At 34.2% G+C, this 12,810-nt stretch overlaps 1 protein-coding gene across 5 annotated transcripts in view; it reads left to right on the top strand.

Annotated features, from left to right (window-relative positions):
* The window catches only part of ASCC3 (activating signal cointegrator 1 complex subunit 3), a 260,015-nt gene that overhangs the window by 179,321 nt on the left and 67,884 nt on the right, over positions 1-12,810 (top strand). For 4 of the 5 annotated variants that reach the window (XR_774729.1, XM_010573373.1, XM_010573372.1 and 1 more), the window contains 9 exons: positions 180-334; positions 4,047-4,145; positions 4,629-4,797; positions 6,721-6,941; positions 8,346-8,431; positions 9,931-10,097; positions 10,236-10,381; positions 10,491-10,611; positions 12,598-12,740. Coding sequence is in view for 4 of the 5 variants with exons in the window: in XM_010573373.1 (XP_010571675.1) it covers positions 180-334; positions 4,047-4,145; positions 4,629-4,797; positions 6,721-6,941; positions 8,346-8,431; positions 9,931-10,097; positions 10,236-10,381; positions 10,491-10,611; positions 12,598-12,740 (1,307 nt within the window). In the remaining variant the exon portion in view is untranslated. Of the gene's footprint in view, positions 1-179; positions 335-4,046; positions 4,146-4,628; positions 4,798-6,309; positions 6,395-6,720; positions 6,942-8,345; positions 8,432-9,930; positions 10,098-10,235; positions 10,382-10,490; positions 10,612-12,597; positions 12,741-12,810 lie in introns of those variants that run through there. The other variant, XM_010573376.1, reaches the window with a different exon arrangement.

Raw genomic sequence — 12,810 nt, 5'->3', positions numbered from 1 at the left:
ATTCAAGTTAAGTATTACAAAATATTCAGACATGCCAGGTCAAGAGAGTCAGACATTTACACACCCAAGAGCAAAACAAGCAAGCAGTAATACTTCTCTCTAAAAGCCTATTTGAAAGTCGGACTTGTATTATTTTTCCTGGAAATGCAAATTTGTTACACCTAATGTTTTCTTGGCAGGTCATATGCTGCATCATGTGAAGATTGGGTTAAAGGTAAAACAGTGTGTCCATCAAATCCCCTCCATCATAATGGAAGCAACGATTCAGCCAATTACCCGCACGGTGCTCCGAGTTCGGCTGAACATCACTCCTGACTTCACATGGAATGATCAGGTAAAAAAAATATGGTGGAGGAAGGACGGGAAGCATTAATTTAGCTTCAGTAAAGGAGATGATCACAGGGGGTCCACAGGTGTTGGATAAGAAAAAAAAATATTTATTTTAGCTAAAAAGCAAATTTGATAATAGGAATGGAGTGACCTTTAAGACTTTTGTAGGAGAAGGCACCCAAAGATCACCTTTTTGTTTCTGTTAATTGTTCCAGGATGACACTGTTTATAACATGTTGAAGCAAATGCTTATACTGAATGTTAATGGTAGTCACACAGATTTGAGTTATATGCCCACAAAGGAGAAGCAAGAAAAAGGGAGGCACGGATAGCTCTGTGAACTATAAATGAATGTCAAACACAGAAAATAAAGCCTTGAAATACAGTTCATGTATGCCAAGTTCTGCTGTTCTTTATGGCTTTACAAATGTACATTCACAACATCAGTGCCTTTTTTTCTGTTGGGACTCATCTGAACAGAAGAACTGAGATATGTTTGGAATTCTATTCATCTATATTTTGTGGTGCAAATTTATATGAAAGGAGTTGTACTAGTTGAACATCTACATATACCCACACCCTTTGATTAAGAATCTGTTCATTAGAAATAGATTTAAGATAAATCTAAATTAAATAAAAATGTCCACATGGGGGCATTGTATTGTTGCTGGTACTCCTGAAACTTTCAACAGAAACAAGGCAAAGATAACTCAATAGGCAAGCACGTTTTTCTTTTTTTTTTACACTTCAGAGATTTGCTCTTAAGATAAATTATTCTGAAAGGTGGATATTAAGTATCTGTTCTTTTATTAAAAAATAATTTTACAATCCTTTAGATTACAAGTTTACCTTAATCACAACTAAATTAGAGTTTTATTCCACAAACATTTAGATTATTTTAGAATTTATTTTCCCTGCCTAAAGGCTTTTTTTTTTGTTTTGGAAGTTTCACCAAGTTAGCTTATTAATGGCAGATTAACGATCAAAATATAGAAAGTTAGATTTTGTTTGCTACCTGGATTTATTACAGAAATATTTGAATGGATTCCTACCATAAATTATAGCATGAATTTTTTTTTGCTGCCTTATTTATGTGCAATACTTCAGAAGGCAAACAAGCATTACTTTGTAGGATTAAAACAAGTTTTTATTAGTCTTTCATCCACTTTAGCCATAATCTATTAAAGACAAAAAAAACCATAACTGTTCTTCATATTAAACTGTATCTTAATACAAAGTAATTTCTCAATCCATTTTTAGATTTTTTTTCTACAAAATCTAGGTGGTTCTATATTCTTACAAATTGAAAAGGGGCCTGCACAGAATTACTCCCTTATTTCTATTCTGAACTTCTAAAGTCGTAACAAAACTTCAACAAGAATCTATTTTCTGCTATGACCCCTTGACGCAGTTTTCCTTATGGTTGCTTTGGAAACATTATGATCGTTTCATCAATTCAACTTATGGAGCTCTTTGTGTGTGAATTTGTATATCAGTTCTCATCAAAACTTGGTAAACTTGTTTTTTACCTTTTTTTATTTTTGTAAGGTAGGTGATGATTTTCGTGTTTCCTCAGTAAATGAAACTTCTGTCACAGTAAATAAAGAAAAAAAGCTGTTAAATTCTAATAGTCTCTAAAAGTGAATAGCTGTCTTTTAAATTGAACCATCAACACTCCAAAACTGCTTCTCCATCATCGCACAGTATTTTAGTAAGCTATTCAGAAGAAGACTATAGAAACTTATAGGCATAGCTGTAATTGGTACAAAAATCAGCTGCCAAAAAATTCCATTCAAAGAATGGGAGTAGTCAAATAAAATCAGAATATTAAAAATTTGAATACCATACTTAACTGAAATACCTCACTTGGCTAAGATTTTATGGTTTTAAGACTGTTCCTTTATCTGGATACTTAGTTCTAGAACAACCTCATCACAGATTTTGCACTTACCTTTACAAGAGAAAGAAGATATGTTTTGGTAGTCGTGAGATATGACATCATCTTGATCTTTAATGGCTGCAGTGTTCAGTGCTGGGAGCCCTTAAGTTCAGTAAAAGCATGTGAGCCATATCCCAGTAGAAAATTCTTATTATATTGTTAGAAGCAAAGGACTATAAACATACCCAGACAGAGCAAGTAAGCCTTACTACAGCCAGGAGTCCTGCAGAAATACAGAATAATGCTACTGGTATTAATTAGCCAAGTCATATATCAGACATGCAGGTTTAGGGCAATGGTTGCCCAAAATACACGTATGTGTCAGTTCTTAAGAGCTCCCCAGAGTTCTTGAGAATCATTATTGGAGAGCGTGTTGTGTCGCCTGTTCCCACATTGCCCTTCTTTCCCCATGCAGCTTTGTCACAGGACTCTCAAAGACTAAGATGCTGTTACAATTGATAATAAAATTTCTGAGCTTTGAACTTTATCGCCTTCCTTAATTCTTCTTTCGTCTCTTAAATTCTTCTAAACCCTGATGAAGTAATAGTCTCACTCTATTTTTTCAAAATGTCACCTGCAGTGACCTGTGTCCTTTCAGTTTCACTGCTCCAGTTCCCAGTGAAGCAGCTAGTGAAATTCAAATGTTATGAAAATGAATGACAGTGTCTTTACTGTCCATCTAGTTATCTATTGTGCAGCTGTGTCAAAAAAGAAACAAAAGCACCTTAGTTCTATTGTTAGTACATATTTTTGTCTTCAAAAGCCAGTACAGACTGTTTTCCAACACATACACAATAATGAATTATGCTGAAAAGAATGTGTGCTGTGTGAATCAATACCAGATTCCTGTAGCATTAAAATTGCCATTAGAAGCACCTATGCGCTTTGTGTTTTTTCCTATTAACTAAAGTTTAGGAATAATTCCAACTTTTTTTCATCTTCATACTGGTTTTGTATCTTATCACAGTCCTCATCAGAAACATCAGAAATCTATGTTCATTTTATAGTGTCTTCCATACTCCTTTACTATGCATTTTTCTTCTTTTCCTAGATATTTAAGTAAAATCTATTGGCACAAGTCATTTATTCTGACAAAAAAACCAAAAATTCTTAACGGAACATCCCACCTAGCTATGACTCGTGGCTGGCATTGCAAAATAAGGTACACAACAAAGCAAACAAAAATCTAGGATGGAATAAAGTGTTGCCAGATGGCATGGGAATCATCAAGAGACAGCTCTATTTATGTTGTTCTTATTTCACCTGTAGCGATGACTAGATCTACAGCCCTCTGAATCCACTTACTGTATCTTTCTAGAGGAGAGGGGGAGAGGAGGAAAGAGCAATGTCACAATTCAGTGTCCAATTTTTCCTGGGAGAATGTTTTTGACTGAAAAATGAACAGTGGATAGCAAAAGACAGTCCTCTATACAGAATCTAAAGACATAAGTACAAGGAGGAAAAAGGAGGAGTCCTTTTTTAGGAGCCTAGAGGAAACCCTGGGAGTTCAGTCTATTTATAAACAGTTGGGGCACTAGCTTCAGTTGCATTTGTATCATGTCCATTTATATTATATGTACCATAAGAAAACTCTTACTGAAACATAATCTTTAAGCAGGCTGATCTAATTAGAAATATTATATTGCTCTTACCTCTGATTTCTATATTTCTGTATTCCTTCATAAGTCTACATCATTTGGAAATATATCTGAGACACCTAGCAAATCTAGAGAACCTCATTAAAACTATAATAAAGCTATTTTTTCTACTCTTAAAGGTACACGGCACTGTTGGAGAGCCCTGGTGGATTTGGGTGGAAGACCCTACTAATGATCACATCTATCATTCAGAGTACTTCATCATTCAGAAAAAACAGGTAATGGATTTTATTCAGAATGTCGTAGCAAGACAAAAATAAAGTTAGTGAGATGCAGATTTTGTAAGGCCAAACAGTATTTTGACCTAAGCAGATTTTCAAATCAGTAGCACAGCTTTCAGTTTCAGATGTATGTGATAACCTTGGACTTCCACAAAGGTGTTTTCTAATCTCAGATGTCCCTCTTTCTCCTTCTCCTTTGGTGGGACAGTTATTTCCAGGTGAAAAAAATAAGACTGTAATGGTTTTGTCAGTTAAAGAAAAGACAAAGCGCCAGCCATATTTTTATCTTTTGAAGTCCATGGAAACAAAATCCATTCCTAGTGGTGAAATATTTTATAAAGATGTGAACGTTTTGCACATGGAGTTGCACACATACTTTGTTGCTTTGTGTTGATAATGCTTATGGAAGTGAGACAAACTGCGTTTTTTCAAGTTACTGATTTGTTAGTGTAGTAATTATTCTCTACGCGTTTGCTTTAGGTCATGACTAAAGAACCTCAACTGCTGGTGTTCACAATCCCGATTTTTGAACCTCTTCCTTCTCAATATTACATTCGAGCTGTGTCCGATAGATGGTTAGGAGCAGAGGCTGTATGTATCATAAATTTTCAACATTTGATTCTTCCAGAGAGACATCCACCCCACACAGGTAACTTCAAATTTGATCTTTTTAATTCATCTTGCTCATACTGATTTTCCTTATGATAGTGCAATAAATCTCTTAACTTCTGCTTCATTGTAGAAAAGTATATGGAATTCCACTTTGTGATATATTTGTATTATTGAGACCATTTTTTCACTAACTTTAAAGCTGTCTAAAATTTTAAATTCCTGAACAAAAAGCAGCTCATTTCATCTCAACGTAATACCAGCCTTTTAGTTACTCCAGATTCTCTATAAAACATAGGAAAATTGAAAATGTCATATAAAACTAAGCAAATCTCTGTTACAGTATGCCTTATCTTAGTGCTTGTAAGTATTACATTTCTTCTGGACTGGTTAAAAATAATCTTAAAGTGGATGATTGTATTACAAATGGCATTCAGCAAAGAAAAAACAAACACAGTCAAAATTTTGAAAATATGAAACAGTTTACTATTTTTACTAAAATAAATTCACGATAGCAAGCACTGTTACAGTACCAAACATCACATTTCAACTCTGCGCTGCTGATCAAGTCATGGCCTTCCCCTCCCCCTCCTTTTTTAACACTTGGCACAGAAGCATATGTTTGTGTTTTGCTGCTTTTTTTCTGGATACATAAATTGCTTTATACATTCATTGTGCCTGATGTCATTGTAAAACCTTTCCACTGTAATTACATTTGGCTCATCTAGCAGTCTGAAGTGAGTGCCTTCAGAAATACTCAGTTCTCATACGGTGTTGTCCTTTGGCGTGCATAAATTCACATGTGTTTGTGAAGTGTTTAGCTATTGTTATACTGTACCTACGCTGTCTGGAAAAGCATGTGTAACCTTTTTATCTAATTGACTGATCACTGACTACTATTCAGAAGAAACAGAAAGATATTTACACATCACCAGTTATGGAGCCTCTAGGATTTATGGTAATTGATTTCAATTCCCATCTGGTTCCCACTCAACAATGAAGTACGTAGAGGCCCTGCTAAGCAAAAAACCCTTCTTTCTCCTCAACAGAGCCCAAGAAATCACAGTTTCAGTGGAAATGATAAAACAGCCATAAGGTATCACTGAAAAGCATGTGAAGAATATTAGGCATCATTGTCTCAGTACATTTTATGACTCCCATATCATACCTTAATGTGAAGCACCCTGAAAAGACAATGAGACCTCCAGCCACCAAAAAAAAAAACCAAACCAAAAAAACCCCCAAACTTCAAAGCAAGCATCTGCATAGCAGAATCACTGCAGTCTCCTTAATTTGGTAGGATTCCAATTCCAATCTGGTTATATATATCATCTTCCAAATTCCACAATCTCTAATTGTTTGGATAGCAGATGCCCTCAAGATATATTGAGGATCATATATTGAAAGTCTGTTTGTTTGTTTATTAAGATTATATCTTTAATTACACGTTTAAAGGATTAGATGCAAAATTTAGTTGTACTCCTCTGATTTGTATTACTCCGTCAACTTAGGAACTCCAAAGGATCCTTCCTTAAATAGATTTTTTTCCTAGAATCTGAAATACACAGACTGTGCTGTCCTCCAACTCTGCATTCTGTTATCATAAGAAGCTGGACATACATATAATCTAATATAGTGAGCTTAGAATTTACTACAACTGGGTAGAAAGGAAACAGCTTTAATAAAAAGATTAATTTATGCAAATGGCTGGTTCACAGCTATCAGAATACTAACAGTACTTGCAGAAATACTTCAGAGCTATAAAATCAATTTTTCGTTATTCCTCATCAAAGTTCACAATGACCCAAATGTGGACTCTGTGTCATATGAGATATTAAGTAAAACAGTTTCCAGTGTAAGTTGTTTTCCACTAAAGTATTGGTTAATATATTTATCTTCATAATAAACTGTGTTATGTCATGGCATCTCTTGTCGTGCACTTATGATTATTTTGTGGTTTTAGAGCTTCTGGATCTTCAGCCTTTGCCTGTCACAGCCTTGGGACATCGGGAATATGAAGTCCTATACAAATTCACACACTTCAACCCTATTCAGACCCAGATATTTCATACGCTTTATCACACAGACTGTAATGTTCTTCTTGGAGCACCTACAGGTTCTGGAAAAACTGTTGCAGCTGAGTTAGCCATCTTTAGAGTTTTTAACAAGTATCCCACATCAAAGGTTTGTAAAATAGGTTTACCGGAATCATTTTGTGTAGGCATGTTTTCAGCAATACAAAAGCCTAGAAAAAGACTAGGGCAAACTGAATTTTGCTTTATCCAATTTATACCTGTCTGGATGCAAAATGGTACTGCATTAGGTACATTATGCTTTTATTTCAACTTTATATATTAATCAGTGTACAACTAGAGTTAAATCTAAAAACATGACATACAGGCATGCTGGATTTCCTTTTCTGTACTTACCTGCATTTCTGGCTTTAATCTCATTCTACTAGCAGTAGTACTGTTTTATAGCTATTAGTTCTCCAGATGAATACAACTAGCCCAGTCTCTCTCTTATTTAAACAAAAACGTTGCAATTAATTACTACAAGCCAATTTTCTGTTCCAACTTGCCCCTGTGTTTTATTTCTCAAATTGCCTAAAAGCTGAACAACTCAGCTTTTGGAGTTTTGTTTTCAAACTGAATATAAATCTGTATCTTGATTTAGCCATCTTGTCTTAGTTAACCACATTTTAGCTTTAAAGTCTTTGGAAAAAATATTTTTATATGAATGTGAGATTTAACCAAAGAATAACCTTTGAAATTAACAGAAATCATGTACATAAATTCCCTATTCATCTTTGAAATTTCAGTATCTTCATGTAATTTGTTAGTCCAAGTGAGGTAAACAAGACATTCATACATTTTCAGCTTATCTATTAGACATATAAAATAGCCAATTCTCAAAGGAATATATCTTCTAGGTTTTAATAAAGCTGAAAACCTGGCTATACATTTTAAAGAATGGATGTGAATTCTTCATGTAGCAGTTTCTTCATGTTCAAAAGCTTCAGAATATTTAACCATAAATCTGTAAATAAATATTGTTTCTACATGTCAGAGTATTCCCTCCTGCACAGCAGGCTACTTTGAGGAAAATATTGTGACAGTTTGCTTAAAATAATCAGCTTTTTAACTTAATTGGTAATGTTTTAATGTTTTAATAGTTTAATGACATAACTAGAAATCAGGTAAGATATTGCTTGCTGGAAATTCTGATTATTTCTGTTCTGGAATGTTAGCTTGCAGATTTTATAGTCCTGGCAAAAAATGGCATTATTTATATAAGTGGGGTTTGATATTAAATAGTGTGATAAATACTTCCATTTCAAGAAACTATTCTTTCTCTTTCTTAATGTATTTGCTTGTTAATGGCTGAGGAAACAAAGCAGTATTTTCAAGTGTTAAGTCTTCTAAATATAATCCTGTTGTAGGTCATTTAAGGAACCCAGGCCTTAATCATTTTATAGATAATGAGTATGTTCAAATCTCACAAGTATTAAATAATTTTTTTCCTTGCAGGTACACTTTAATAAAGGTTTCTTGTTTAACTTCTGTTTTTGTGACTTTTCTTTTGCAGGCAGTGTATATTGCACCCTTAAAAGCACTCGTTCGTGAAAGAATTGAGGACTGGAAAGTTAGGATTGAAGAAAAACTTGGTAAAAAGTATGTTTCTCCTTACCTAATCAGAGAAATTAGAAGCAAAAGAGCAGCCCATCAAGTATGAATAAAATCTACAGAATACTTTTGAGTATTTCAAAATAGGTTTTCATTGTATACTATCCTTCAAATTTCTAGTACTTATAAAAAATGCTATCAATAGTCATTGCGATAGCAAAATCAAAACTAAAAAAGGGATACACTTTGATACCCAGCTATTTTCATTCTCATTACTTGCCAGTTTAACAAATATGAAGTTCAGATTTCTCTATGCAGTATCCTTGGAAATTGAAATTGCAAGCCAAAATAAGCTTTCTTTAGAAACCTCAGCTATAAGGAGCTCATAGGAGTTGCATGAACTGTATACTACTGTTCATGTATTGTCCTTCATATATATATAAATTAGATATAATTTTATTCCTTGGTAACATTAATTTCTTGATGATCTTCTCAGGTATTGGAGTTCAGCCATTACTTTATGACATATAAGGTATATCAGTCATGTTGATGCTTTCCAAAATTATACCTTCTTGAGTTAAAACTTATATCCATAGGATGGATTATTTAGGGCCTTTTCCTTTCCTATATATAGCTTTTTTTGTAAGTTAAAGCTCAAAGCACACCACAGGTTTCAAAAGAAAGAGGTGCTACTCTATGTACCTGAAATTACCAGTGAGATTCCCGCTATTACCATAGCAGTGACTTATTAATTGGCAATTTATTTTTTTTTTGCTATTTTAATAGCCTATGAGGATAAATTATTTGCTTCATAATTTTAAAATATTGTCAGGTAATATTTCCATTTTGAAATTTACTCTATTACTTGTGACTGAAATTTTGAACAGAAGATATACATTACTTAGAGGAATTTTTATTAGATGTTCAAGTGAATGTAGAATGTGTCATAGAAATGTAAAAAATCCATTATATTCAGTCTAAAATGATGGATCATCTTAAATGCTATTTGTAGAACTTGAAAGGATAATAAGGCAAACAATTGGAAAAACTCTGCTATCTTCCCAAAAAATTACCTCAGGATAATTTCTGCTGCAGTCTTAATGGAACTTCACCAACAAATGCAGATACACTGCAATCTAGCCTTGTTATTCAAACCAGAGATCTATACATAACAGTAGGCAGCAACTTGGTAGATTCCTAGAAAGCTTTCATCCTGGCTATGACAGGATGTTATGATTCACATTATATCATACTAATATTCTTATATTATCTTCATTTTGAAAAATTAATCATAGATGGTTTGGGACTCTCATTCACCCTCTTCTTTTTAAATGGTTTTGCTAAGGAATGGTATTTACTAGGAAAACAGACAGGTTTATTTACTTAAAACAATTTTGAAAATCCTGTTAGAAGTATTTGACCAGAAACAAAATGGCTTTGTTTAATTTTGTTTCTTCTCTCTTTTAAGACTTAATGTTTAGGAGTTAATATTTGAACATTAAGATGTTCTAAACCTTTGTAAAGCCAAGCCACCATCTTTCTTACAGGGTTGTAGAGTTGACAGGAGATGTGACTCCTGATATGAGAGCTATTGCCCAAGCTGACCTGATTGTTACTACCCCAGAGAAGTGGGATGGTGTCAGCAGAAGCTGGCAGAACAGAAGCTATGTTCAGAAGGTTTCCATTCTTATCATAGATGAGATCCATCTGCTGGGTGAGCATGTTTTGTTGTTTTTAATCAGAATTGTTGCTAAATTTGAAGAAGTGTGCTGGTACTTATGACGTGAATATACTTTCTGACATCTGAACCTTTTCTTTTTCTCTGTTTTTCAATGGCCTTTTCATTTACTAGGCGATGAGAGAGGCCCGGTATTGGAAGTCATTGTGTCTCGAACAAACTTCATCTCATCTCACACAGAGAAGCCTGTAAGAGTAGTTGGTTTATCCACTGCTTTAGCAAATGCCAGAGACCTTGCTGACTGGCTAAATATTAATCAGGTATGAAAAATGTTTCAGAAGATGGATATGTATTTGTGCTGCAGAAAAACAAAATAGCAGTTTATAGGATAATTCAAGGTCAAACTTGAAAGAAAATGTTTTCTTGTAGATGGGTCTGTTCAACTTCCGTCCATCAGTACGCCCAGTTCCTCTGGAGGTGCACATTCAGGGCTTTCCCGGCCAGCATTACTGTCCTCGCATGGCTAGCATGAACAAACCTGCATTTCAGGGTAAGCAACAGGCTCCTAGACCTTTTCATTCTTTCTGTAAAAGAAAAAAAGACTTTGAGCACTTTACACAGTTCATTTGCAGCACATTTACAACATGTGTTACTGTATGTACTCTTGGCATGTATAGGGGGAATCTGCTCTGCTAATGGCTCAAAGCTATTTGTCTGAAACATAAAGTTTGCTGCAAATGCAACATATAACAGAGGAATGTAATGTATTTAGACCAGAAGAATAAAATTAGTGCTAATGAAGGGGAAATAAAATGTGTTTTCTCTTAGTGTTTGACACCATAAAGAAACATTTGTGTGAAAATATTTGAAATTTAGAAAGTAATAAAATCATTCATATTATTAATCTGCTGAGGTATTTTCATATGGACCACTGTATGTAAGCATTAAAAAAATTGTGAACAGAAGTTGCAAGTCAGGCTAACCTCCTATAATTCTAGTTTCAAAGCAATAACCATAAAATTCAAAATTTGTAGTGCATCCAGAAAGGCTTCTGTTTTCAATTTTTTATTCTTAACAAAGCTGGCAAGCAGGATAGATTTAAGAAAAACTCTCGTATTTTATTTGAACATGTTTTGTTTCGGTTACATAAGGAATATTTATTATATCAATTAAAAATAACCTCCAAAATAAATTTTGTAATGTGAACTGCTGTTGATTGTGAGGTGACATTTGTGAGGTGACTTTTTAGCTACTTTAATTAGCCTTATGACAGAAGCAAAGTATTGATTGTGGACTAGAGACCAATCTTGACAGCTCAGATTATTTACACCTCCACAAGAGCATTGTACAAAAACACTAATGAACAATAAATCTGTCTTGGGCTGTTCTGCCACACCTGTTCCTGAAGCAACAAAAATCCATTAGATGCTGGGCTTTTAAAATATATAGATATATTGGCATATATAGTTGTAAGGTATAAATACACATGAATTATCCTATTTCAATAATATCACAACTGTATAGTGTGTGTATATGCAGGAGCACATGCTCGGTAGTATTCATGAACTGGGGAACAATATGTGATGGTGGATAGTATGAAGTAGTTTTCAGAAATTAACAGTGCATAAATTTAATTGCTAGAATGAGAATTACTTAAAAAAACACACAAATGGATTTAAGCGATTTAGAGTATTTGAAATTCTACATACAACTGTTTATACTTCTAGTGCTTGTTGATGTTAAAAAATCTGTACACGTGATTTATTGAGGGCTTTTTTCCCCACTTGTTTGACGTGATATAGTCAAGGTTATATTAGCATTTCCACGGCAATACTTATTCCTGAGACCATAAAAATTTCTCTGCAACCTGAAATTTTTCAAGCATGGCCTGAGCAAGAAAATGCTTTTTTTAAAAGTAGTAAAACATAATTAGTTTAAATATATCAGACTAATTAGTAAACAACAGAAACAAACTTCTTTTGTACCATAATGCCCACTTTCACAGCAGCTATTGAAAAGTCACTTTCTACCCTTTTTACTTTTTCTAGTTTTGGTAGATTGAAGTGATCCTTTGCAGGCAGACATGAGTTTATGCAGTCTGAGCTCTCAGAAAGCAAGTTTTGGACCTTGATGGCACTTAGCCTGAGACAACATATCCCAATAGGGTAGAAAAAAGCATAACATACTTATTAGGCTGAGATAGAGAAATTCACAAGCTTTGATGTCTAGAAAGCTTGTCCAGGTTTTGTGGTGTTTTGGTGGGTTTTTTTTCCTAACCTCTTCTCTTAATTAGCTCACAGTGATCACTGAAGTAGCAGGGCAAATTAACTCAGACTCAGCTAAGTGTAGTTACATGATCTTTGATTCAGAGATGGTGTATGCTCACCTCAGTTCTATCTGGCAGAATAGAGACCAAGTATACATACCTGTATATCACCTGTGGAGAGGTGTATCAGCTGTCTAGGTATTGCAAAGAGAAACTCTATAATTTTTGTCATTAAAGGGCCTAATTCTCAAATTCTTTTTTCCTCAACAGCAATTCGGAGTCATTCTCCAGCCAAGCCTGTTCTTATTTTTGTGTCATCCAGACGTCAGACAAGGCTTACTGCCTTAGATCTGATAGCTTTCCTAGCCACCGAGGATGATCCCAAACAATGGCTGAAGATGGATGAAAGAGAGGTAGAATCATTTAACCCGCATTATTTGTGCTCTGCTTCTATTTTATTGAAGTTTGTTTGAAAAGAAAATA

The sequence above is a fragment of the Haliaeetus leucocephalus genome, unplaced genomic scaffold (genome assembly GCF_000737465.1).
Source record: "Haliaeetus leucocephalus isolate CR32 unplaced genomic scaffold, Haliaeetus_leucocephalus-4.0 Scaffold384, whole genome shotgun sequence".
In the NCBI taxonomy this organism is placed as follows: domain Eukaryota; kingdom Metazoa; phylum Chordata; class Aves; order Accipitriformes; family Accipitridae; genus Haliaeetus; species Haliaeetus leucocephalus.
Note: the sequence above shows the minus strand (reverse complement) of the source record. Positions and strands in the feature narration are given on the sequence as shown.